This window comes from Anabrus simplex, chromosome 1 (assembly GCF_040414725.1).
Source record: "Anabrus simplex isolate iqAnaSimp1 chromosome 1, ASM4041472v1, whole genome shotgun sequence".
Classification (NCBI taxonomy): domain Eukaryota; kingdom Metazoa; phylum Arthropoda; class Insecta; order Orthoptera; family Tettigoniidae; genus Anabrus; species Anabrus simplex.
This window is the reverse complement of record NC_090265.1, coordinates 688,753,903-688,781,556: the sequence shown is the minus strand read 5'-3', so window position 1 is coordinate 688,781,556 and position 27,654 is coordinate 688,753,903. Positions and strand designations below refer to the sequence as shown.

General features: G+C 40.5%; 1 protein-coding gene across 1 annotated transcript; it reads left to right on the top strand.

The window, feature by feature from the left end:
* The first annotated feature begins 4,087 nt into the window (after window positions 1–4,087).
* Window positions 4,088–27,444, top strand: LOC137500428 (large ribosomal subunit protein eL39). Its single transcript, XM_068227323.1, has 3 exons — window positions 4,088–4,212; window positions 4,330–4,433; window positions 27,327–27,444. Exons 1-3 carry the CDS (start codon window positions 4,210–4,212, stop codon window positions 27,373–27,375), a joined length of 156 nt encoding a protein of 51 aa, XP_068083424.1. The 5' UTR covers window positions 4,088–4,209; the 3' UTR covers window positions 27,376–27,444.
* The last annotated feature ends 210 nt before the right edge of the window (window positions 27,445–27,654 follow it).

Genomic DNA, 27,654 nt, shown 5'->3' with positions numbered 1-27,654 from the left:
ATAGTGTCAAAGAAACAGCACATCGTAACCTTAAATTGTGCCACTATATTTCATTGTAACATTCCCTAAATACGATCTTTACGCTTGCTATTTGTTAAAACCATCACGCATATAAATATTAGCTTCCTCTTAATACTCTAACACTTCACTGACAACGAATTATGAAAAATATCAATCACTTCTCCACTATCATATTGACAAACTTACGAACGGCATTCACTGGTATTTTAACGCCTATGTTTGGAATTTACGGTAACTTTGGATGAATACCTATTTCCTTGTGAGCACACTCGTATATTAACTACGCACATTATATATTAACCAAAAGAATAAGGTTTTCTACTTACGACACGACTCAAATGGGGACTTATCTTTGCTTATTGGATTTTTGACTTCCATCTCGCTGTTATCGTCATGGGATGGTAGGCCTCGCTCCATGGTTCGGCTTAAGTAATAAGGGTTCATCTCGTCATCACAGCTGGCTACTGTCCTCCTGGATCATCCATCTCGTCAAGCGTCACCATAGCCAGAGTAGTCTTTGCCTCAGCTTCTTAGAACATCATGTTGGTCTTCATTGCGTCAAGGACAGAATAACACAAGGCATTAGTTGATTTATACATGGTAATCTGTTTAGTAATGTTAATGTGATCAATAGATTTGTTTTCTGGTCCGTCTAATTTGCCTACAAGACTCTAAATATTGTCTTATTTCAAACTGCCTTGCTCGCTGAAACGTTGAAATTTACGTGCTTTTAGAATTGCACTCTATTTTCCGTTTAATTCAGCTCTCTTGACGTTGTGCAGTATCGGGCAAATAAAATGTTCCGAGCCCAACCGTGACGTAATACAGCTCCAACTTGACGTTTCTTATCAGCTGGTCTTTAATCTCACGTATATGTCAATCACAGCTGATGTCTTGCGGGTTATCGTAAATTTGATCTTATCTCCAACAGTTGATTAAAGACTCCGATTAAATAGTTAGTTTCTTTACGCGATTCCGTCTTTCTACGATGCAGTGCTCAATTGATATTTTTTTCTAATGGAAGACTTTTTTTTCAATAATCAATTTAAATAATCCGCTCTCGTCATTCTTTCGCAACGCCTTCTAAAAGTGGTTCTTTCCGTGATTACCGGTTGAATTTATTGTCTCTTTAGCTCGTACCGCTGTTAATTGCTTTTATACTGATCCGTTAATAGCCGAAGCGCCATTTTTGTTCCAAATACAGCAACTATAGAACAGTGAAATGGCACACATTGTTATGAGAGAATTGAAATTCGCGACAAGGTTATGTTTCTAAAAAATTTCTTGAACGAGGTAGGCTATTATAGGCCTACTTAAAACATATGGTAATAGAAAAGTCATTCAAATAAATGTATTTCTAAAACAAGTATTGATTTGTAGGAAGAAGAATTACAGTCTGGAATAATTTACCAAGGGTGCTATTTCCTTTACCATACTAGTTCAAAGAAAATATGTACCGTATATTTTGAATTATCCACATATTGCTTAGCTAAACAGAGGCTATTTCTAGATAGTGTTGGTCTATTACCCAAAGTAGAGTTTCTGTTCGTTATTATTGACAGCTTAGCAATTCAATACGATAATCAAAAGGTTATGTTTATGTATCACAGGCGTGTTTACATGGAAGCGATGCGTCGGCCATGTTGTTTTTGTATTAAGGTCTGATATTATTGTAGATGGTCTTGATTCGATCCTGTCTCAGTCCGGTGGTATTTGAAGGTGCTCAAATACGTCAGCTCGTGTCGGTAGGTTTACTGGCACGTAAAGGAACTACTGCAGGACTAAATTTCGGCATGTTAACGTTTCCGAAACCTGTAAAAATATAGTTAGTGGGACGTAAAGCCATTGACATTATTATTTCGGGTATACTTCTCATTCATTGGTTGGTGTATTTAAGAAATTTTCTACCACTTCAAAACTAAGGCAACAAGTTATGTTTCACAGTTCTCATGATAGCGAATAAATCGAGGAATTTCGCACCTTAATTTATTTGAAACATTCAAAATGATTTTATAAATATCATTTTAACTGTTTTATAATGTAATTTTATCTATCCAGCGAAGTGAATTTGAAGAGAAAACGTTATTTGACGAATTGAAATGTCTAAATAATCAGCTTGTTTGTCTCTTTTCTAGTAGAATATATGTGATTCTAGTTCATTATATGTGGTGCGTACTTGTTGGCGATGCGTTTTCATACGTGTAAAAGTGATTTTCCCTACGATGTTACATTTATCATATTAAATTACCGTCGTTTATATAATATGTACGTGATATTTTTTTGTTAGCCAGTATCAGGAATCCGGGAACAACTCTATCCATCATAAGTAAATCTCAGTCTGTTTCTCTTGAAGATTTGTTACAAGAAGTGTTAATAAGAAGAAATTGCGCACAAATGTGCATTACATTTTAGAGTAATCCAATAAGGAAGCTGTTCTTTTGCTGCATACACTAAAATGGTATCGTTCACATCGTTTGTTACATAACACGCACACGCACTGCACAGATGGGTCATGAAAACCCGGTCGTACGCACAGTTTGTGATGGAAACCATGTATGGCCAGTCTATTCAGAGCACTCCTCAGTTCGTTGTTCGGCCCAGTCCAGCTTCGATTAATCATTGCGTCCGTCCCGTAGAATTCCAAGTCAATTTTCGCTCGTTTTCTTAGTCTAATATGAAGTAGTTCCTGTTCTTGTCGTGTGGAGGGTAATTGTAGTCTCATTCTTATGTCTTCCATAAGAAAGGTTTCTCTGGCTAGCTCATAAGCAAGTCTTGACTGTGACATTTTGGAAATACCCAAAATTCTTTTCAAGAATCTAGCCTTGACATTCTCAATAACTCTAAGGTCAGATAGAGTTAGATGTTCCCAAATTAGCTCCAAACCGTATGTCAGGGCAGGTAGAACCTTTGCATAGAACAGCGTCATGGCTGTATTTAGAGACAGTTTAGTGGGTTCCTTCAAATCATACATATTTCTTATGGCTGCCAATGACCTTTCTCTTATATGAATTCTGAAAGAAGTAGAAGAGGGCTGGAGCGTAATTCCCAAGTATTTGAATGAATTCACAACTTCCAGGGCTGTTTCACTGCTTGTTATCTTGTCATTTGCTGCTATTCTCCCTCCTTTCCGGAAAACCATTTGCACTGTTTTATTTCTGTTGATTATGAGACTATTCATGTCGGCATACTTATCGAGTTTATCCATTACAGCTTGTAGGTCATCTCTGTTGTTCGATCCTATTGCTATGTCATCTGCATACTGGTACATCACAACCGATGTTTTGTGGATGATATTTGAGATATCTGCTAAGGCTATGTTAAATAGTATCGGACTAAGGGGGTCCCCTTGAAGTACCCCGTTGCTTTGTATAATGGCTGCTGAGGACGCTTTGCCATCTTGTATCGTGACCCTGTTGTAAGCAAGTATGTTGTTTATGGCTATGGTTAGTGGGTTGTCTGCTCCAATCATATTCGCTAGTTTTCTAAGGAGTATTTCTCTGTTTAAGAGGTCAAAAGCCTTTTTAAAGTCTACAAAGATTACATAAAATTTCCCCTTTGACCACCTCATTGATTCACGTATATTGTCCAAGAGATTCTTGACTGCATGTAATGTCCCTCTTCCTTTCATGAAACCAAATTGGAGTTCGGGGATCATAGTTCCTGTTTCTGCAATTAGTCTGTTCTCTAGGATCTTGACATAGGTCTTATAAATGTTGTTTTCGAGGGCAATGCCTCTATACGAATCAGGGTCATCCCTGTCACCTTTGCCTTTGAAGAGCATTTTGATATGCGACTGTCTCCAACCTTCGGGTATTTTCCCTGTCGTCAAACACGCGTTGAACAGAGTGGTCCATGTATGAAGCAGAATGTCACAGGTATCTTTCAGATTTTCATTGAAAACTCCAACTGGGCCAACTGCCTTCTTATTTTTCATGGACTGGATAGCAGTTTTGACTTCCTCCTGATCAATAGGTCTTGTTGTACAATGTAGATTTTCTCGAAGTGGGAGGGCTATGTCGAGATTTTGCTGATTAAGGAGTGTTGTGACTGGGTAATGGCGTTTCAGCAGCGCCCAGGAAAATCCTAAGAAGTTAGAAGAACATCCCATTCTCTTTGCATTATCCTTGATTCTTGCACGTACTTATTCTCTTTGTTGCACGTGTGCTGCTAGCCTGCTAAATATACAGCATGGTAAGTATTCTTAACGCAAATATTTCGTTGGAAATTTCGCCAGTTCTATCCCACGAACTTCATTGGTATGTTTCTTGCAGCGTCTCATTTGTAATCTATTTTTCCAATTTCTTTTAGTCTGCTCACAAAACGTTTCGAATTAAACAAAAGTTGGCCAAGAAGCTGAAGCAAAACAGGCCGATTCCACAATGGGTTAGAATGCGAACGGATAACACGATCAGGTATATGTTCTCTCTTCATAACATCATATTATGTTGTTCAAACTATTCAAGTTACCTCTAATGCTTAGATCTGTAATTTTACTTGAGTGCCATTTAAATGTAAATGTGTGTGGGGGGGGGGGGGGGCTGCCAGGCTTGTATGTGTTCTATGCAAATCTGAGGTGAAGTGCTTCTCTATAATAATATTCAATATTAATTTGTAATGTTTCTGCATGTAGGGCAAAGCAAACTATCTCATGAGCACTATCAATACATTTCACTCTGTACTACAACTTCTTGAAGTGCATCTAGAGTTGGTTCCGGTGTTGCCAACACAGTTTTAATTTAATAAGCTAGATCATCATCCAATATAAGCTAGAAAAAGCTAAATCAGAACTAGGAAAAGTTAAAAAATAAGGCATGTATTTACAACACTGCTCACTGGGTAGTGAATGAAATTGTTCTGTTCAATTAACAAACTACTATAACATGAAACCATGGACATTTAATTATGTACACTGAGCTAGTCTTGACGGATGGAGGTGGTGGTGATTATTGTATTAAGAGAAAGTACAACTGGCCAACCATCCTTTATAGAAAAATCTAATGAGAGGGAAAAGGTAGAAGGGGTTCAACATTAGGGTCTGATACTTTGAAAAATTAAGATATCAGTCAAAGAAAGACAAGGACCACGAAGGGTGTGAAAAACTCCCTAGGCCTTGTACCATCGGGTTGGAAAATAACAAGAGTTGACCAAGGAAGGTCGGACATGATACCTGAAAGTGAAAAGCGTGCCACAAGTAAGTGGAAGTGATGCCAGAATTCAGCTGAGTACTCCATGGTTGCCAACCCACGCTCCCAAGTTAGCCTCTGTGGCGTGTGAGAGAGATAGAGTGCGAGAAAGAGTATGTGTGTTCTTTTCTTTCATACTTGGAAGACCACAGCGCCACATCACATCTGGCACATTGAAGGAAATAAGCTAGATTTAGCGGGGAAAAATGCTACAGTGGGAATATTTTTCTTTTGCTGCAAAACGGTTTAAGCTAGATTTAGCTGGGAAAAGCTGGTTGGCAACGCTGGTTGAGTCGTTCATGAACTAGTTCATTTGACCTGTTATGAGTTCATTCAAATATTTTGAACAGGACATTCATGCGAGCATACAGTATTGTACAGGACAAAGGCCTAAGCAAGCGCCATCTATTGTAAAATCTAGGTATTAGCTTGCACAGCTAGATAACTCATAATAAACTACCTCGTTCATCGAATGAAGTGTCGCGAGAGCTGTTTCCAAGTAGACAGCACAATTAACTTTCTTTTTTTTTTTTTTTTTTTCTAGAGGCTTTACATCGCACCAACACAGATAGGTCTTATGGCGACAATGGGATAGGAAAGGCCTGGGAGTTGGAAGGAAGCGGCCGTGGCCTTAATTAAGGTACAGCCCCATCATTTGCCTGGTGTGAAAATGGGAAACCAAGGAAAACCATCTTCAGGGCTGCCGACAATGGGATTCGAACCCACTATCTCCCGGATTCAAGCTCACAGCCGCGCGCCTCTATGCACACGGTCAACTCGCCCGGTGCACAATTAATTACCTCGTTCATTGTACGAAGTGCCGCAAGAGTTGTTTCCATAAAGACAGCATTAATGAACTACCGTACCTCATTCATTTGAACGACAAAATAAGCTCGCGTGCCATGTTAATGGTCATACGAAAGCGCATCCCTCACACTGTTCAACTGGGGAGGGGGGTGGGGGTGAGCAGGAGTTGCACAAAATTAGAAAGCTTATCTGTCTCTTCGTCTGTCATAGATACCATTTCTCCACTTAGGCAGGCCGGCAATGGCGCTGTGCATTGGGTAGCTGTTTTCTGCTCCTGCTAGGTGCTCCGAAAGATGATACTCAAGTTCCAAGTTCACAGAATGTCGTACTTGCTTCCTAGCTAAGTAATTGAGCACATGTTGGTTGGAGTCCGGTCGTATGCAAGATATGGGGTTATGTTGCTGGTTTACCTGTTAAAACAATATTCTCCATAATATTAACAAACAGTACCGTATTCGAGGCAGGTAACTATGCCGTTACTCAGAATTTCATTGCAAAAAAAAGGCGTGTTCATGGTCTGGAACTTACGTAATATAATACACTACAGTTCTGGAAATTATACACGGGCAGTGGTAAATAAATATTGTTGTCTGCACACAAGATAAACATTGTCAACAACATGAGGCACAACGAAATCACACGCACTTGGAGCAGAGTAACAAAACTATGATATCACGTGGTAACAGAACGAGACTACAGTATTATATTCAGTCCACGTAGGTTATCTTAAGATAAGTGTATCACTGTAGAAGAATAAAAAACTAAAATAACTAAAAATGTTAAACTGTTCATACCACATAAAAAGCGCTCAATAATTTAATTGTGCCCGAATATGACAGCCTCTTGTCAGATGATTTACTGAACTCCTGTGGCACAGAATTTCGGTACCTCACTGTCCCTGGAAACTGTAACAGTTCAGGTATTCCTGTTCGGAAATAATAGCTACTCAACACTTTTTGCTGTGAGATGGTTCCTATTCTCGGTCACTATCTGCCCTCCCCATGTGTAATGATGTCTAATGAGATGCATGTAGTAGTGGTTAAAATTAGGCAGCGATGGACAGAAAAATATAGAAGTTTGAAATTTCAGTCATGGCTCCCCTTAATACATTGTAATATTAAGGGAATTAGATTTTACACACCAATAGAGCATAATAAAATAGAACCCCGTTTATCTGAAATAAAGGGGGCGAAGCCACTTCGGTTGACACGTTTTTTTTGGATTACACATGGTAAATATATTCGGAAGTTAAATGTCAATGCATAAACTCTGTGCATACTGTATATTAACATTAAAATGTTTACATAATGTCACTCATTGTATAAAATCGGTGATTTTCTTCTGAATTTTCTTGGTGCAGCTATATCGCGCCACCGTTTAATCAATACTACGTCAGCTGGTGTAGATGCATTGCTTTGTTCGACAAAGCCCAAAGCAGTATAAAATAATGAAACAATTTCTTTTGCAATGGGGTAAGAAAAGGATTAGAACTACAGTATAAAACTGCAAGGCCAGTGGAACGACCTTGGGTGAAAGAAAACTATGATTGGAAAAGGGTCGCTGGACTTCCCTGGTTTCCTAACAGAAGCTGCAGTATAGTCCGAGCAGTAAAGATGAAACTCCCGCAACTGAAGCATCGTTAACCACAGTCTACACAATCTTCATGATGAATAATACAGTAATAATAATAATAATAATATTGTAGTAATAGTAATAATTTCCTACATAGGGCCTATGTACACATATTGTCTCTTATTACTCCAATTCTATGTAGGTGTTTATTTTCAGACGGCAGTGTCATGTTAACAGTCCTACCACCCATTTTATATTTTCTCTGTTGAGTTTCAACAGTTCTTTAGTATGCTTCTTGTTTGGTTCTTTTATCATTTCCTTTGCAAACCTGCATCCTGCAGTATTTTTCCAGTACTCAATTTGTTTCTTTTGTACCCATTTTGCTATGTAGTGTCGGGCTTGCCCATAGGAAATTTCACATACAGATTTTGGGCCTACAAAATATGTTTCTGCCCCTTTCCCTGCCAGTTTATCTGCATTTTCCTTTCCTTCTATACCTGCATGCCCTGGTACCCATATTATTTTGACAATGTTGTACTTTGAGAGCTTCAAGAGAAGTGAAATGCAATACCAGACAATTCTGGATATTATCCGGACTGTTTCTAGTGCCTTAATGGCCGCTTGGCTGTCTGTAAAATTGAAAAGGTTCTTATTCCTATAGTTCATTTTCAGATTTTCTTCAAGAGATGTTGTGATAGCTATCACTTCAGCTTGAAAGACTGTAGTGTGTTTGCCCAGGGTCATCTGGATTGATCTCTCAGGTCTTCCTCCGTTGATCCCTCCTCGTGTGCCATCCACAGTCTTTGACCATCAGTCCACCACACTATATCTTCTTTTTTTAGTATTCCATTTGTTGATATCCCAGTCTTTTTTTATTATCTGGGTCTCAGACGGTTTTTCAAAGTTGTACTTCGGTATGATATGATCAGAAGGCATTTGTAGAACTTGCTCTGTTATTACTCTGTTAATTTTACAGTGTCCTGGATTGGGTCTTTGTGCATTCCAGCACACTGATTGTGCCAATCTATATGAACTCATTCTAGCCTGTCCTTTTATGAAATTGCATAGTGATGGGAGGTCTAGGGCCGAATTCATAGACAGCACTTATACATAAGTGCCCCTTATAAGCCAATTTCATTTCATATTACCTATTTAAGTGTCCCCCTTATTGCTATAAGTGGACCTCCCACACACACTTAAGTGCCTCACTTATGTAGCAGCAAGATGGAGGATAATGATTTTCTGAATATGTTGCATTTCATTCATAGAATGCTTTCCGTGCACACAGTACAGTACAGTAGAGAAGGAAAATCCTGTTGAAATGTAATGTGACCAACAATTTAAAGAAGGTTTCGTTTTAGTAACGTGAGAGTTATGAATATTCTTGTTCCTTTGTGTGAGAGTGTGAATATAACCTCTAGAGGACTCGCTATCTCACCATTGATGAAGATATTGTTTTGAGATTTTATGCCACCTCTTAATTTCAGGTTATTATCATCATAATCAGTATTTTGCTTAATTAATTGGAAATGTGTTATAAGTTAAGTTATCAAGACTGTAGACCTATGGAATAGTAAAGAACTATACTGAGTTATAAGAAAAATGAACGTGTTGCACTACCACCATTGATTTTAAGGTTGATTTGTGCTACTTATATCAGGTTAGTCAACCAGTAGTTTGCCGGATTATATCAGAAGTTTCTGCAATTATGGCATCGCACATCAAAACATACTATTTACTGTACATTTTATTGGGGGAGTAATTAGGCCAATTACAATGTAACGGCTATGGATATATTTGTCAAATCATTAAAAGTGTTGTAAAGCTAGATATTCTACATTTGGATGAATATTTTTTATAGGTTCGAGTAGCTGGATAACTATAAATATACTAGCTGATGTATCCGTGATACACTACGTATTCTCAGAAAGACTCTTTTTGTGCTTTTCCCAACTACAGTTAACTTAGGTCATTACAAAAACGTCAGTAGGAATGTAGGGATTAAAAGCAATGTTATCATATAAAATACTCGATCAAATGAAAAACCGCACATTTTCTCAGTTTTAATGAACAGTACTACGGCACCGATCTAACAGTCCAAAATTCCAGTGTTGGAATGACCAGGCTGCAGACAGCCGTGAACACTCCTCTGTTATTGTTCCGTTAAATATACACACGGCTCATTCCAATCAGTGCCTCAGGGTAGTAATTGTATAGCTTGAATGCTGTGATGAACCAGTTTGTTACGTACCAGTAGTATCAGAAAATTTATGAACAAGAGGAATGACATGCTTAAGAAGAAAGTTATGTAACTCCCCAGCTACTTCCCGCCAATATTCAGGCAGACTGTTATACTCGGTACGAATGAGCAAGTTGGCCGTGTGGTTAGGGGCGCGCGGCTGTGAGTTTGCATCCGGGAGGTAGTGGATTCGAAAACCACTGTCAGCCCTGAAGATGGTTTTCCGTGGTCTTTCATTTTCACACCAGGCAAATGCTGGGGCTGTACCGTAATTAACGCCAGGGTCTCTTCCTTTCCTGTCCCATCGTTGCCATAATACCCATCTTTGTCGGTGCGACGTAAAGCAAATTTAAAAAATACTCGGTATACAACGGCAATCCCATCTATAGGGCATGACTGGGAACAGAAGACACAATGTAATGTTATTGTTGTTCAATGTTATGAGCTTTCTGTATTGTAGGCCTTCATATTTAGTTTTCTTTCGACTCTGCGATATTAGAGCATCGATGAAATTATTTGTAGCGTTGACTGTAATTCCTTATTCCCCGACTTTACATAACGATTTTTATTAAACTTTGTTTACCTATATTCTCGTAATTTGGCGCTGATTAGGACTTGGGAAAAAAATCCACATTCATGAATATCTCTGTTATCATAGCCGGTACGGTAAAAATGTACGACATAATACTATATAACTTAAGTTATGTAGTATTTGTCGATAGGACCACCAATAACACAAATATTTGAGAATTAAATTTTAGGCCTTCCCCTAAACTACAATCTCTCTCAGCGTGACTAAGATTATTTATAGCCTAGATTGTAGTGACTTATTCCCTGACACTACATACCGATTTTCATTAAATTATCTTCATCCGTTTTCTTGTGATGCGTGTACATATATACAGACAGACAGAAATTACGGAAAATTAAAAAGTGCATTTCCTTCCTAATATGGACACGACCGATACAGAAATACCATCCTTTTCAAATTTTGAGCAATGTACAGACAAAACTCTTATTTTATATATATAGATTAAGAAGAAAATTACACTCTGGGCATTTTCATAGTTCACATTGTCCACAACAAGTTTTTCCCACATCATTCATATTCTGATAAGAAACTGTCAGTCTGCTTGTTGTATATTATGCACATGTTCTTGCAGGTTCCATCTCAGCTCGCTGTTTTGATATCCATTCTGATAACCAAATACAATATAGATGATCTTTTAACCTCAAAAATTTTGCACGATGTCCTTTGATAAACAAAACAGAATAGATCATCCCACTATTCGGTAGCCAGAACTACACGATCTAGGAAGCATGGGCATAATATACAGCATTGCCACATCTCCAGTGAATACTTACTGTATCAATGAGTGTGCTCTTTAAGTGCTGTCTTCTTCTCCTTCACAGTACCATATCGGGTCCCCCTGACATTGGCGATCACTGTGGCGAATTCAGTACGATCTCTTGCTAGGTGGAAAAGTCTTTCAACACTGTGAATTCCAGTCCATTCTTTGATGTTTCCAAGCCAAGTGCTATCTGTGAAATGTAAACTCATATAAGTGAATACTTATTATAAGTGATCCCTTATTACTTAAGGATTCCACTTATGTATAAGTGCTGACTATGAATTTTGTCACAGGTGAACAAGCGGAAGCGAGGCGTCGCACACGACGTAAAACTTCAGACAGATCAAGACAGACTAAGGCAAACCAGGCCAAGACAAGACAGACCGAAATTATCACGAACGCAGCTTCGCTCTCTATATATAGGTAAACCCTGGCCTTGGAGTAGCCAATCAGAATGCATGAGTCCGCCCATCCCCACCTAGTTTCACCAATCATAATTCCTACTTTCAGTTGTGAACTTTAACTAATCTTCTTGAATACGCACGTTTGCGAATCTTCCATTTCCAGAATAGTTAGAAAATGCCTTCTAGAACACACAACCAACAAAAGGCAACACGCCCTGTTCAAAAATTCATGTAACTTTCTGGATACTTCCAGTAAGTACAGAACTGAAATCTACTATTTACAAATACCATATGTTAAAAATATTATACAGTACAGGTTAGGTCATTACAAATAAAACATACTACCACACTTTACAAATAAAATCTTCAACAAACATTTTCCACTTCCACTACATTGTTCACCTGTGACAAATTCGGCCCCTAGTAAAGTATTAAAGGTTTCTGTCAGCGTAGTTCTCATAGCCCCAGTTATGTGTATGCATGCCATTTTATGTAGGCTATCCAATCTGCTACCTTTTCCTTGACTTACTTTCTGCCACCAAATGATTGCAGTATAGGCCATCAACGGTCTAATGATCATTGTGTATATCCACATCTCCATTGATGGTCTTAGGCCCCATGTCTTCCCGACAGCTCTTTTACATGCATACAGCAAGTTCTTGGCCCGGGTTATGTTCCTTTCTATATGTGGATTCCAGGTTAGAATTTTATCTAACACGACACCTAGGTGCAGTGCCTCTTCTTCCATATATATCTTGTCCAAATAGCTTCATTGATCTTTTTCCCTTTAATTTCCTCCTTGTAAAAGGGACCAGAGTTATCTTGTTCGGGTTGACTGGTAGTTGTTCTTCCAGACACCAGTTCTCCACAAGATTAAGATATCTATGCATGAGGTCCTAGATAACACTCATCACCTTACCTCGTACCACAATCACTAGATCATCTGCGTATCCTTGTGTATATAAACCCTGTTCGTTGAGCATAGCTATGATTTTGTTCATGAGGTTCAACAGCAAAGGCGTAGAACTCCTCCCTAAGCACAGCCTCGGGTGGCCCTAACCGCCAGCGTTTCTTCTAACGGGGTTGCTTTTATCTTCCTTCCAACTAACGTGGATTTAATCCATTTGACAATGCGTTTTACTCACCTTGCTCTTTTCCAATGCTTTGATCATAGTCATGGGTTGTATTGCTGAAGGCTCCTTCTATATCTAGGAATGCTGCCAGTCCATTTCCTTCCATATTCTAGACTTTCTTCTAGTTTACAAACCAACTGGTGGAGTGCTACTTCAGTGTATCTGCCAGGTCTATATGCAAACTGATTTTCATGTAACGTTGTGTTCTTCTGATACATTTATCCAGAATTTTCTCCATTGCTTTCAGCATGAAGAAGGTTAAACAAAATGGTCTGTATGCTTTGGCTTGGGCATAATTTGCCCTTCCAGGCTTAGGTACGAATACCGCTTTAACTTCAGACCATGATTTTGGCGTGTACCCTAAAGCTAGACTAGCTCTGAAAAGGTCCCATCAGACCATTGACGAGTATCTCCTGACCTTCCTGTAGGAGTATCGGAAGTATCTCATCTGGCCCCAGAGCCTTTATAGGATGAATCGTGTCGATTGTCCATTTTACATAGTTATGTTTTATTATTCTGTTGGCACAATTTCAATCTACTCTTTGAGCTCCTGTCTCTGTTCCAACCGTTTCTTCTGTCATCTCCTCAGCCTCAAGAAAGTGACACGTCATTAGTATCTCCAGTGTGTCCCTCCTGCCTGAGTAAATGACCCTTCTGGTTTCTCCAGTGTCCCCACTTGATTTATATTGGTTGCTTTCAGAACCTTCTGGAGCCTTGCTGTTTCAGTGTGTGATTCCACTTTCTCACAGAACAGTCTCCAAGATTTTGCTTTCCATATATCTAGGTTATACTCAGTGTATTTTCCTATGATATATGTCCCGCATACCATTTCTAGATGATATTCTATACAACATCCTAACTTCTTTCTTCATTTTGGCTGGTACCAAGTTCGATAGCTGCAGTCGCTTAAGTGCGACCAGTATCCAGTATTTGGGAGATAGTGGCTTCGAACCCCACTGTCGGCAGCCCTGAAGATGGATTTCCATGGTTTCCCATTTTCACACCTTAATTAAGGCTACGGATGCTTCCTTCCCACTCCTAGCCATTTCCTGTCCCATCGTCGCCATAAGACCTATCTATGTCGGTGCGACGTAAAGCAACTTGCAAAAAAAAAATTTGGCTAGTTCCACGAACCTACTACACTGGCTTAGCAGGGGGAGAGGTGATACTCTCACGTGGCACGCCCCAGGTGGCGGATAGGGGGTCCTAATCGGCTTGCCGGCAGACTTGAGTGAAATAAAATACCTCTCGTGGACTAAACACACAATCCCCTGTGGGTGGGGGACTCAAATGAGGAATACACCCACGGTATCCCCTGCATGTCGTAAGAGGCGACTAAAAGGGGTGAACAAGGGATGATTGTATTAGAACCATGAAACTACTTGTGATTAGTACCACCACGGGGGAACACCATGGCTCGTTTTTACTTGCGCATAGTACCACTGTGTTCGGTACCAAATAGGTTTGTGATTAGTAGCAAAAGAGTACGTTGCCAGCTTTTACAGTACCTGTGATTGGTAGCACTATATGAGCGATACCATGGGATGAGCAACACCATTGTTCTGGCTTGCCTATGATTAGTACCTACTATATGAGGAACACCCAGGGATAGCGCGAGTCCCTGTGGTTAGTACACTTACGTGACGAACACCATAGGTTTGCGTGGCCTGTGAATGGTGCCGCAATGTGCGAAACCCCATAGGTCTGTATTACATGTGCGAATTTCATTACCTGTGAGTAGTACCTAATGTGTGGAATACCACGAGTCTACGCTACTTTTGATTAGTACTGCAGCATGACAAATACCATGGTTCTACTTTTCCTAGCGCTAAGTACCATTATGAGGGGTCGATGACTTGGATTTTGGACTCTTTTTTACTACAAGCATCGTTGATTCAGTATCGTGCTGTAGAAGCAGTCCCTTGGTCAGTAATACTATTGTTTTACGCCAGCTTCTGTGCATGTGAGGCAGTGTGGGTTGGTTCCACTGATCGTTTTAAATTCATATCCATCCATTCATTCTTCGTCCTCACGTTTTGAATTCTGGTCAGTGGTGGATTTTGGACTTTTGTCATTCCATTTTGTCTCATTTCCTACCATTAGGGGCCGATGACCTAGATGTTAGGCCTCTTTAAACAAGCATCATCATAATTTTGGCTAGTTTGTTGTTCCACCACCTTACTTTTTCTTTTCTTTGAGAGGACAGTTGTCATGGAATGAGTCTATAATGGCCTCTTCTAGTAGTTCCACTGCCTCATCCAATTCTTTCTCTCCTCTCACGTTAGTTGGAATTTTTTGTACAGCTTTTCTTAGAACTTCTCTGTATCTATCCCAGTTAGTTCTTTTTGGGTCTCTGTACATCTCAGTCCCACATAGTCTTGCATCTATTGCAAATTGGATGTGCTGGTGGTCTGCCAATGATGATGCCTCCAGCACCTTCCAGTCTTAAATAAAGTTTGCTTAGTTCTTAGTGTAATGTCTATTACCTCCTTATGATTTTTATTTATAAATGTAGGCTTGTTTACTAAGTTTAGTATCGTCAACTCAGTTCCAGTAATACTTACTTACTATCCGGCGCTACAGTCCTTGAAGGACCTGGGCCTTGTTGATCACTTGTCTCCTCCAATCATCTCTCGAAGCGGCCAGCCTTCTCAAGTTCCGTATTCCCAGTCTTCTCAAGTCTGCCTCTACATCATCCAGCCATCGTAATCTTGGTCATCCCACTGAGCGGCTTCCCTCAGACTTCATGACTGCATATATATGACTGCATATGTCCCAACCACCGTAATCTTCTAATCTTTATATCTGTAGTTATTGACGGATTCTTATAGAGTTCATACAGCTCTTTGTTGGTCCTAATTCTCCAGCTGCCCTTCTCGTATACTGCACCATATATCTTCAACACTTTTCGTTCCCATGCATCCAAAGTATTTCTGATTTGCTGTGTAATTGTCCATGTTTCCGATCCATACATAACTACAGGTTTTATAATCGTTCTATACACTGTCATCCTCAGCTGCCTTGAGATGTTTGACGATCGCAACAAGTTATGGAAACTATAATAGCATCCGTTGCCTGCAATCTCTACTGGTAGTACATTATCTTCTTTGACTATTTCTCCCAAATACTTGAACTGATTTACTCTTTCAAACCCTTCAGACTGCTCTGTTGCTCTCCACCTGGTTGTATTTCTGGTGTTGATCATATATTTTGTTTTCTCCTTACTTATGACCAAGCCCAGTGTAGCCGCTTCTTTCCAAAACTGTATAGTTCTCTAGCAGGTACTATCTATTATTCCCAAGCATAGCTATATCGTCTGCAAATGCCATACTCTGGAACGTTCTGTTTAATATAGTGCCATCTAATTTGCCTGGCAAGTTGCGCACGATCTCATCTAGTACCAGATTAAAAGGTGTTGGTGATACAGAATCTCCTTGTTTTAGTCCTTGATTGGTTGGAAAATTATTGGTATATCTGCCATTTGCTTTTATTTTGCAACTGGTGTTGCTTAAGAGTCATTTTCACGAGTCTCACTAACTTTGGTGATATTCCCAAATCCTGTAACACCTTAACAAGCCCCCTTCCATGAACACTGTCATAGGCTGCCTTGAAGTCCACATAAAGTTGGTGAACCGTTACGTTGTACTCGTAACACTTCTCCATTATTATTCTGAGAGTGAACATCTGGTCCGTTGTTCCTCTTTCCTTCCTAAACCCACACTGCTATTCTCCTATAGTGGCTTCTGCATATGATCGTAGTCTCTTGTTCAATATCCTAGCAAATACTTTGTATGCTGCATTAAGCAACGCTATTCCTCTATGATTATTACACTGTCCTATCAGTTTGTTGATATTACCTCGATTCTCCAAATATTCTTTTTCAATCCATGCATTTCCTTTAATAACTCTATACCACCATACTTGAATATTTCGCCTGGTATCTTATCTTCTCCCACAGCTCTATTATTTCTCATCTCCTTTGCAGCTTCAGTTACCTCTTTGAATGTTGGTTCTTCATAGCTGTTCTGTTGTTCTTCCTGTTCCTCATCTTCCCGCTCCTAGGTTTCATCCAATTACAGCAATTGTTTGAAATATTCTTCCCATTTTCCAGTAATTCTCATTTCATCACCGATCATCTTACCTTCTTTGTACCTGCATATTGTTGTACGGGGCTGCCATCCCTGTTTTATCTCCCTTATACCTCTAAAAATTCTTCTTACGTCCTTTTCGTTTCTACATTCTTCAGTGTCTTTCAGTCTGTTTCTCTCAAATTCTCCCTTTTTTCCTTCTACACATAGTTTTCACTTTCCTTCTCTTTTCTTCATAGTTCTGTCTGGCAGCCTGTGTATCCTTCTGAAGCATCTTCTTCCTTGCACTATTTTGTTCTTCTATTGCCTTCTCACATTCCTCTTCATACCACTCCTTTCGCTTATCTCTGTTTTCCTGAACCAGCTTTGAGTCCATTGTTTGCCGTATTGCTTTTTCCATTTTTTCCCACTGTATCTCAGGGCTTTCGTCCTCCTCAACAGTTATCGCTCTTATTGCTTCTTTCATTCCTCTTTGAAATTCCTCTCTTTCCTTTTCATCGGTGCTGATTCTAGTTACGTTATACTTTTTATCCCTTTCTACTTGGTTCTAGATGGTTGTTGATATCCTCTGTCTGAACTTAACCAACACCATATAGTGGTCTGAATGAGCATCTGCCCCTCTCATCACCCTAACATCCCTTATATCTGTGCCATGCCTTCTTTGAATAGGCACATGATCTTTCCGACTGTGGTTCCATCCGGTGACATCCAAGTTCCTTTATGTATATCCTTATGTGGGAAAATAGTGCTACTTATGGTGAGATTTTTGCTTACTGCGAAATCAACCAGCCTTGTTCCGTTGTCATTGCATTCTTCGTGTAAACTATACTTTCCCACATTTGGCCGATACACGGTTTCCCTTCCAACCTTGGCATTCATATCTCCTAGAATCACTTTCACATCATTTTCAGCAGTTGTGTCATATGTGCGTTCCAGCTGTTCATAAAAGGAATCTTTAACCTTATCAGTCGTTTCTTCTGTTGGAGCATGGGCACATATCAATTTCATATTGAAGAATTTCATTTTAACTCTCAATGTGCATATCCTGCCATTAATTGGTTCAAAATTCAATATCGCTGCCTTATATGCTCTATGTACAAGGAAACCTGTTCCAAAATTAGCTGTCCCACTACTACTACAAAACATTGTGTAATCCCACAAATCAATTGTGTATGTTTCCTTCCACCTTATCTCCTGCAATGCTGCTATTCCTATCTGGTACTTCCACAGTTGATCTTTCACATTCCTGAAAGCTCCTGCTCTATTAAAACTCAGTACATTCCACATGGCCATTCTTACATTAGTCCGTGTCCATTGCTTGGTCGACGCCACTGAGACTGTCTGGTTTCTATGTGTGCTCAACATTTTTGTGACTACTTATTTTTTACATGGCTAAGAAGTCACCCCTGCGCACAACCAACGGGGGGTCTGCCCCTTCACAGCCTGTTGGGTAGGTGCCTTTTCTGTTGGGGATGTTCCCTTAGCCTTTGAGGATCCCTCCTCTTCCTACAAGGCAGTAGGTTGCTACTGTTAACCTCAGTTGCCAGGTGCCCCTTCCGCCAGTTCCACCGTACCAATAAATTTTATTTCTGCCTTCACTGCCGTTGAGGTCTGTACCATAACCCTGGTACTTACAAGGTACTGTCACCCGGGGCAGGCGACCCAAGGTTGTTTAAAGAGGTGTTACGCCTCTATCACTCGCCAATTGGTCCTGACTTGTGACAGGCAGAGCCTCCTCAACAGAGGTCCAGGTTGGTTGCGTTCAGTTCCAGTTAAAGACTCGCCTCTTGCATTGCAGTTTGTGCTGCCCCATGCCGTGTGGTGTGAATTTGCATCTCTTCCAAGGACTAGGTGTTTGCTTTTCCTCTTTACATTGCAAATTAGGTTCTCAACTTCTTCTGATGGGGGCATATTAGTTGAGTCATGTGGGAGGTATGCAGAGCCTATGGTTATTTCTCTGGGTCCCTCCCATTTTCCAAGTTTTATTTTGGCCACGGTTAAATCCCGTGAACAGTGTTCCTGCAACGTAAGACATTTTAGTTTCCTATTCACAAGAAGACATGTTCTGGGTATTTCTGATGTTGTATCGTACATCAGCCTACCTCCAGATTCTGCCAGTCCTGCTACTCTGCCCTTGACTACACGTGCTCTTGAATAAGGGTCACGTTAATAGCCTCGCACTTGAACTTCCTGGCAAAATTGGCCACAGCTGCTTTTTTATGCTGAATATTGACCTGAAGGACCTTCAGCACCATCTTTATCAACATTGGGTTAGCCTCAAGGCTTCTCTTTTTGAGCTCTTGAAAGTCTCTTTCACCAAGGGCTAAAACGGCTGTCCTTCCTGTCTTGTCGACTGAAGTGGCATTCAGCACTCTCCACTCTTGCGTTGGAGAATTGGTATCGTGCCGATTGATTCTGACAAGAACATCCTCCACTTTCATCTTGTCAAGAAGAGTGGGAACTTGGTGATGACCTTGCTCGTGTTCAGCCCTTTTTTGCGTCCGCCGCCCGTAGGGTCTCCCCTTTTCATGAGTTACAATTTGATACTGTCTGTTCCAGCCAACTTTTCGTTTCTGGATTTGCACAGATCAGTACCATAGCTCCACTTTCCAGCCTTGGTGACTCATGAAGCCTGGCAGACATCAGTCTGACAGCAGCTTCATTTATGTTATCAGAGCAGATGACAATTCAGTCACATCTTCCTAGAGTTTTCCAACTGGAAAGGTCTTGGGCATTATTGCGACCTTAACTGAGGTAGGCTTTCCGAAAAGGACATGACTTTTTCTTCCTTCTGTTTCTTAGAGGGTGGTTTTGTAGCCGAACTTGATGGCGTGCTTTCCTTCGACCTTGGCTTCTTCTCCACCCAAGTCCCAGCCGCTATCTTGGCTTCTTTCCTCGCCTTCTTCTTTTCTTTGTAGTAGGCACTTGTGTGAGGTGGTCTATCTATATGCATCCTATTTAGTTTCGATGCCGATATCTTCAGGACTTTCTCAGTGAAATTTCCTGTTTCCTTTTGTCCAGAAGTCTGCTTTCCTGTTGCTTCTTCTTTTTCTGCTTCAGATTTGGATTCAGCCTGCCCTACTGGGACTTCTGTCTCCATATTCTCCTCTTGGACCTGCCGCTGGACCTGCTCTTCTGGAGCTTCCATAGCTTCCCTTGGTATTTGTTTAGCTGGTTCATTTGGAATGTCCATGGTTCCATATGACGTAGGGTTTTTGCCCCTTCTAGTGTTCTGAGCGGCGTTCTCAGCATGCGTGATGAGGCATTCCGCAAGACATTGTCCTCCTGCACTTCAGGCTCTCCGTAGCAGGTGCCACGCCCCTCAGGGGTCCATCCAACAGTCCTCCCCTGTCCCGAACCCGACCCTGTTTGTTCCACCGCCCCATTCTCAACCCGCGGCTCGTTCAGACTACGTAGGGCAAAGTGATATGTTGGTTCCAGCATACCACAGGGAGCTTTCACCTCAATCACCAGCACCCACTTTATGTGAACCACTGTATCACATGTGGAGGTAACGTGGATGCCTCTCTAGCATGTGTGGGCGAAGTTGCCACTTCCAGGCCTTGGCTTGGGCTAGTAACAATCGCACTGCCTCAAGACGTTTTCTGGCAATACCTGTTTTTGATCCGCGAGAGAGTATTTTATTTCCCTCAGACCCTCTAGGCAAGTCCGGAGGGCCCCCCTATCCGCCACCTGAGACGCACCCGATAGGTGAGCAAGCAAGAAGACCCCCACGGGTATTGGGCACCTAATATGTTCATAGCATTGTCATTTTGTAGCGGCAGAGCTATAGAGTCCACTCCGCAATGTTAGTAACACGAGGCACCACTATGTGGCGCACGCAAAGTGACTGTCTTTTGTTTAATACTTAGGTTTCCACTAGCAGCGCTGAATTGAGTAGAGTAGCAGTGCTGCCAACCGTTGGTTGTTGGTTTGATATGGCAATATTTTTTTCTTGCCGCAAAGCTAATAAATGACCTTTATTTCTTACCGTAAGCCCCAAAATTAAAGGAGGAATTGAGTAAGGGTAAGGTTACCGTTACACTTTCAAACTTCGCGGGCATCTTTAACCCTTTTTTCTTTTGCAGTGGTTGGTAACTAATAGCTGACCTTTATTTCTTACCATGAGCCCCAAAATTAAAGGAGGAATTGAGTAAGTGTAAGGCTACCATCCGACGCCATGACACTTTCAAACTTCGCAGGCCTCTTTACCCTTTTTTCTTTTGCAGTGGTTGGTAACGTTGTCCAATGCCCGTGATCCTTGATAGAAGCAATGCATAATGGCACCTGGACCACTACTTTAGGTTATAAAAGTAAATATACATCCAAGGGCGGGTGGGTTCGACCCTGGCAAGCGTCATGAACACATATCTCCTCCAGAATCATTACTAGGTAATAATAGCAGCAATGAAAGAAACATATTATGTAATAATCCTTGCAGAGGGGACTCTGAATTTCTCAGTGTTAGTAACACGAGTCACCACTATGTGGCACATGCGAAATGGCTGTCCTTTGTTTAATTAGGTTTCCACCAGTAGCGCTGAGGTAAGTAGAGGTGAGTAGAATAGCACTGCTGCCAACTGTTGGTTGTTAGTTTGAGATTCCCCTCCGCAAGGATTATTACATCCTTGCGGAGGGGACTCTGTATTTCTGCCTCACTACTTGTTTAGTCTCTTTTTAAAAGACTATTATTAAGTTGTCATGTTCAAAACTAAACTGAAGATACGCATTCAAGTTAGCAGAAAAAGCTCAACATACAGAGCTGTGCACCTGGGAAAAAAAGAATTGAAACAATACCCGGTACCTGAAGTAGCAGAGAGGAGAGGTCTTTCCTTTATGCTTACTAGGGACCCACCAACCTAGCAGCAGTCTTACATATATAAGAAAATAAGCAAAACGCAGCCATATTCTGCAATCCCTTTGATTTTATTGGCTGGCGTGGGATGAGCAGTTTGCTATTGTCTTCAGTCGTGTTTGCATCTTATCTGTCCACAGAGCTGTCACGTTAGAGTGAGAGTCAGTTGGTGTTAATTCAAGTTGGGTCCACTATAGAACATACAATGTGCTGCTGTCTCAGGAAATACTACAGAGCCCCTTTGCTTGCCCTGCACCCTGATTCATAAGTTGGCAAGCTGCCAACAGCTGCGTTACACGCTGTGACGTGTAAGTCACGCCCTGTTGGATACATAACCTCTCATTTGCACCCCATAGTTTGATCCACAAGGCAAGGCAGGAATCAGTCAGTGACCGTGCCTGCTTCTGAACTGGCTCCACTGGATACTGGGAAATGATTATCTTGTCCATACATTAGGTCACTATTCCTTCATTTCTCCATACTTCTTGGCTCCTTTTTTTTATGTTGTTCACTGCACTTAGCCTGTCATCAGGACTTGCCTGCTCAATGCACTCCATAGTCAGCCATTGTACGTCAGCAATTGAAAATGTCGTGATATTTTACACAATGAAACACTTTACTCGCCCCCAGACCAACTCTATGGGATTCAAGTGAGCATTATAGGGAGGAATCCCGATGACTTGACCATAATTCTTGGCCAATTCAGTTTCACAAACAGGGGTGCTCGTCTTGTGCAGGCTTGCCAACTCCATTTTAGCTTTCTTCATGTCAGGCAGGCTCTATTGTCAACATATTTTGATACATTTTAGTTTGAAACTCTCATCAAATGGAACGTTGGGACAGTGGTATAGACACACCTGCCAACCCTTCCGATTTACCCGGAAACTTTCCGCTTTTTAACTTTTCTTCTGATTTATTCTTACTTCTTCCAATTTTTGACCAATATAACCCCCAGTATGGTCAATAATCTTCCCCTAGGATAATGGATAAATTCTTATGTGCCTGTGTAATACACGCAATCTCATATTCAAGCATATTTATTTGATGCTTTATTTCGCAAGTGTATTGTCCGTCACCTTCGTGTATCGTATTTCCCACTCACCACAGCAGCGTATGTGCTTTACAGCTGGGGATTTGGCACGGAAATCATCTTACAAGCAAGAGAGGCTAGCGACTCGGTTAATCGAGACGAGAGAATGAATTTTTCTGCGTGGTTCGCGCATTGTTAACATTGTTTCTGCGCATAGTTTCGTTTGAGTTGTTGGCCCGTGTTTTTTCTTGCCCCTGTCATTCGTATGTTAATAATGTATGCGACACATTGATCTGTTTTGCTTATTTCTGTGCATTTGTGTTCATTCTTACTTCGTAATTTTAATGAGTTGCATGTATTTCAGGGAGTTGTGTCTGTGACAGTTTCTGGTATTTTCACATTATGACCAACAAACGTTTAAACATTATCTCCAAGTGTTCAGAGATACCTATAATATTAAATTTCAGTTCATTTTACAGTCTGATAAAGTTAACTATTATGCTTTTTTTTTGCGTGTGTCTGTGTGATGTAAATATTGTATTCGTGTGTGTCATAAATGAGAATGATTAAGTACATTTTCCTGTAACCATTTTTGTTTTCTTAGTTTAAAATTTTAAATTTAACGGCTAATTCGCATTGTAACTGTAGATATGTATGCCTTCTATTCTGTCTTTTTTTCACCTAGTCCGTGGCACAATATGTGTGTTGAAATCCAAGAATTAAAAAATGTATAGAGCATTGTCCAGGAGAAATTGTTGATGTGGGAGGAATGTTTTTCAACAATGAATCTTGAAACCACTTTGTAAAAGTTGCAGCATTCATAACCTTGTGGTAGTTGTTTCTTCTTGACAAAACCTGAGGAGTCTGTTTTGTGAACAAAATCTCGGGAATTGGCCACATAAGGGACAATGATCCTCCCTCTCTCGGCTAAGGATGCCTTCACTGTGCCTTGTGCAATCCAGTCACTCCACCCTTTTGCTAATTTGTGGTCTGCCTTAACAAGTGTTTTATCCAAACAAATAATACTCTGGAATTCCAGCCCTTCCACAGTTCTCAGGTTACAGTACAGTATCACTATCAGCATCTCTGTCAGAAGTGTTTGCTATATGTATTTCTCGTGCTGGAACCCCAGAGCTACCAAGCCAAGGCTGAGAGAAGATTCACCCTGAAAAGTTTATGCTTCTCAGAGGGGGGGGGGGGGGGGGTGAAATACAATCTTCTAAGCGTAGGATATACTTTTCACTCATGAGCATAAATATGGCAGTGAATTGTCTCTCTACTGAGCGAGTTGGCCATGCGGTTAGGCTGCGCGGCTGTGAGCTTGCATTTGGGAGATAGTGGGTTTGAACTCTGCTATTGGCAGCTCTGAAAATTGTTTTCCATGGTTTGCAATTTTCACACCAGGCAGATGCTGGGGCTGTACCTTAAGATGACAGCTGCTTCGTTCTGAAGAATCATCAATATTGGTGATGGTTTTCGGGTGGTGTCTCGGTTTTCCTTAGTTATGAGCAGCACTTGAAGGTCCAACTCCTCCACTTCCTCCCTTTCTTTTTGCCTGTATAGCGCGTTCCAAAAAATGTGGGAAGTAATCATGGGATGGATAGTACATCCCAAAACTTAAAAAGTTCTTGTAAACACATGTCCTAAGGACAATCATTTATGAACTAAGCCTCTTCTGATTATTAGCTAGAATGGAGATGGCGAGTTCATATGTAGGATTAAGTTTGGAGTTTAGCATGCCTTTACAGACATGCAGTACACCAGCAAGTGGAACCAGGTAGCCATTGAATATGTGCAATGCCTTGAGTGTTCGAATGTGTCCTGCAATCATTGAGGTGGCATGTTGAGGCGTGTATTCAGGTGTATGGTGGAAATATTGAGCACTTCTTGTTATAGAATGCAGTACATCAACATGGCGACAGCTACTCGACGTGGGATGTGCCAGGTATTTTCCTTACAATGTTGGAAAGTCTGCAAGGTGTAAACGATCCACCGGAGTGCATATGTTCACCGGGACTTTTTGTGTTTTAAGGTGTAAAACTCCACTCCCCAATTACTTCCCACTTATTTGTGGGAGCACCTTGTATATGAGACTGCATTTATGATCATTTTAAGAGCAGCCACTATTCCCTCCACCCTTTTATTAACATCTATGAGTGGTCCGCCATTCTTCTTTTTTTTTTTTTTTTTTCAGCTTAAAATGTGTGTTATGCGCACACACAATTTCCCGTGCTTGACCATTCTTCATGTCTTTTTTTGGGGAGGGAATGTGTTTGTATGGTTCCAACATACTAAGTTAGTAGTTCTTAATCAGTTTGTTTTAAATCCCACTGCTGACAGCTCTGAAGATGGTTTCCCATTTTCACACCCTACCTAAGGCCACAGTCGCTTCCTTCCCTCTCCTATCCTTTTCCTATCCTATAGTTGCAACATAAAGCAAATTTGTGATATCTGGTGCTAATCTCTGTTCAATTTTGACTCAGTTAATTTATAACTGTTAGGTTCTTCATTCTGCCAAAACTAATTTTGAATGCAAACGGCAACAGAATTACACCTGAAACAGAAAAAAACTTAATTAAAATAGAATGACATGTTTCATTCGTTAAAGATCATTGGATTCTATCAAATCAAATTCGGAAATATTAGAAATGTATAAACATTTGTTTAAATCCTTAAAAACGTGAAATTTGGAACTTACCTTAATGAAGTCCTGACTTCTCTCCTTTCTAGCATAGAATGAAAATTGATGCAGTACCGGTACTCTGTTGTTGGTGTGAGTCCAGCTTACTAGTTAGTCCACTAATCCTCCTCCATGTTCCTTGCCTGTCTAGGTCAATAATATCCCCTGCCTGTCTATGTCAATAACATGCTGAACAATACTTTTTTTAAAATTTCTCTGAGTGCTCCCTTTTTTATTACAGTATTTTTGTATTGAAATTGTTTTGTAATCTGCGTAGGGGTTCTTAATGAACAGTGCCAGTAATTTTCTGCCGATTTCAACAACTCTTTTGGAACTGAACTTAGTTTATTTATTATTATTGTTGTTTGTATGTAAGGTAAGATGAATCTTCATTGCAAGTTTTTACAACAGGATTCCCTTGCTGACATCAACCTCATCACAGGAGTTTGAGATGAATTATGTGATATATGATAGTAGGAAGGGAGAGGGTGATACCTGGTGCCATTGCATAGCCTACTCGTTTTTGCTAGTTGTTTTACGTCGCCCTGACACAGATTGGTCTTATGGCGACGATGGGGCAGCCCCAGCATTTGCCTGGTGTGAAAATGGGAAGCCACGGAAAACCATTTTCAGGGCTGCCGACAGTGGGGTTCGAACCTACTATCTCCCGAATACTGGATACTGGCCGCACTTAAGCGACTGCAGCTATTGAGCTCGGTCCTACTCCTTTTGAATAGCACCGAGGAATCTGCTCAAGGCTTAACATTTCCATCTGATGGGCGAATTGCCAACAGCATCATAAATCAGTGGTGACTATATTATAACCAAATGAATATCAATGGATCCCAGTGATGTCTACGCTTCTTACAGACCCAGTAGAAGACAGTGAACTTCTTCATGCTCTTGCCAACCTGATTCCTGCATTGCAGAGGCCAGAGCTATTCTCACTTTGTAGTAGCGAGATTTTCATTGTGATTCTTCTTTACAACAGAATCCAAGCACATGTCCTATAGTTTCTATCTCAACACAGTCTGGATGACAGCAGTCGATTGTGCTTTAGCATCCGCTAGGTAATGCTCGAACTGCTGAAATGTTGCAGATCATTTTCAGGGCATTCGACCATTCAGAATTTCTGGAACTTCACTTTGGAATGATCTGTATTTACTGCATTTCCCCTTAATTTGTGTGGGTACTTTTGGAAAGTTTTGTGTCATTTTGGGTATGGTGGTGTAATAGGCTTGTTATCTGGTTACAGAGGCAGTGTAACCAAGAACACCATGGAGTCTCATGAAGGGGTTGGTGTTCATGACCCTACTTTAAAGAACATCATAGTAAATATCTTAAAAGACTCTGTCAGCATCCTATAATAACTATCTCTATTATACATTGGTCATGGCATTTTACAAATTCTGTGTTGTTTACAATATTGTTGTGGGTCATTTGTATTCTGCGGAGTACTATGTAACTTGGGCTTTCATTTACTGTAGAATGCAGGATTCTCGTGGTCGCTCACAATGTGTGAAGTCATATTATCTTGGAAAATTAATTCAAAATTTATGATCTGAAATGCAATATCATATGAGCAAACACTGAATAACACATAGGATATATGCAATAACCAGAAGGAAATGAACGGAATATATAAAAACAGAGCATTCAGTCATGGCTACCATCAGAAATAATATTTAGATTGCCCTTTTCCTTTTGCATTTTCATTCTCTTTCTCCCTGGCCTGTCGCCTATGTTTGTCCTGTTGCGTTCTTTTCGAATTTCCTATCTTTTTACCTATTATTTTGTACAATTAATTATGACTGATGTCTTCGTAGTACTTCTTTATCACAGAAACTTGAAAGAACATTCCTCTTATGCACACTCACCATGATGATGTACTTGTGACTGAAAATATATGCTGCATTGTGTAATGCACAGGTAACCTCACCAGAAACTTGTCTCTCCTTTCAGGTACAATGCTAAGAGGAGGCACTGGAGAAGGACTAAGCTCAAGCTGTAAGCTGTCATCAAAATTCCTGTCATCTTGTAATGGTTATTCATTGTAATAAAAGTTGAAATTTTGTCATCACTCTTTTTCTTTTTCTTCAGTATATACTGTTGTCATGTACCTCTACTTGTGTAGGCTAGATTGCGCACCATTATAGGAGGAATTTAGTTTATATTACAGGAACTTTTTGTGGGTATCTTGAGCAAGTTTTTTACCTTGCTGTGCAGTTGCTGGTAAGACTGTTTCAAGTCATCCTATTCCTAGCTCAAGTTACACCCGCTGTTGTGGATA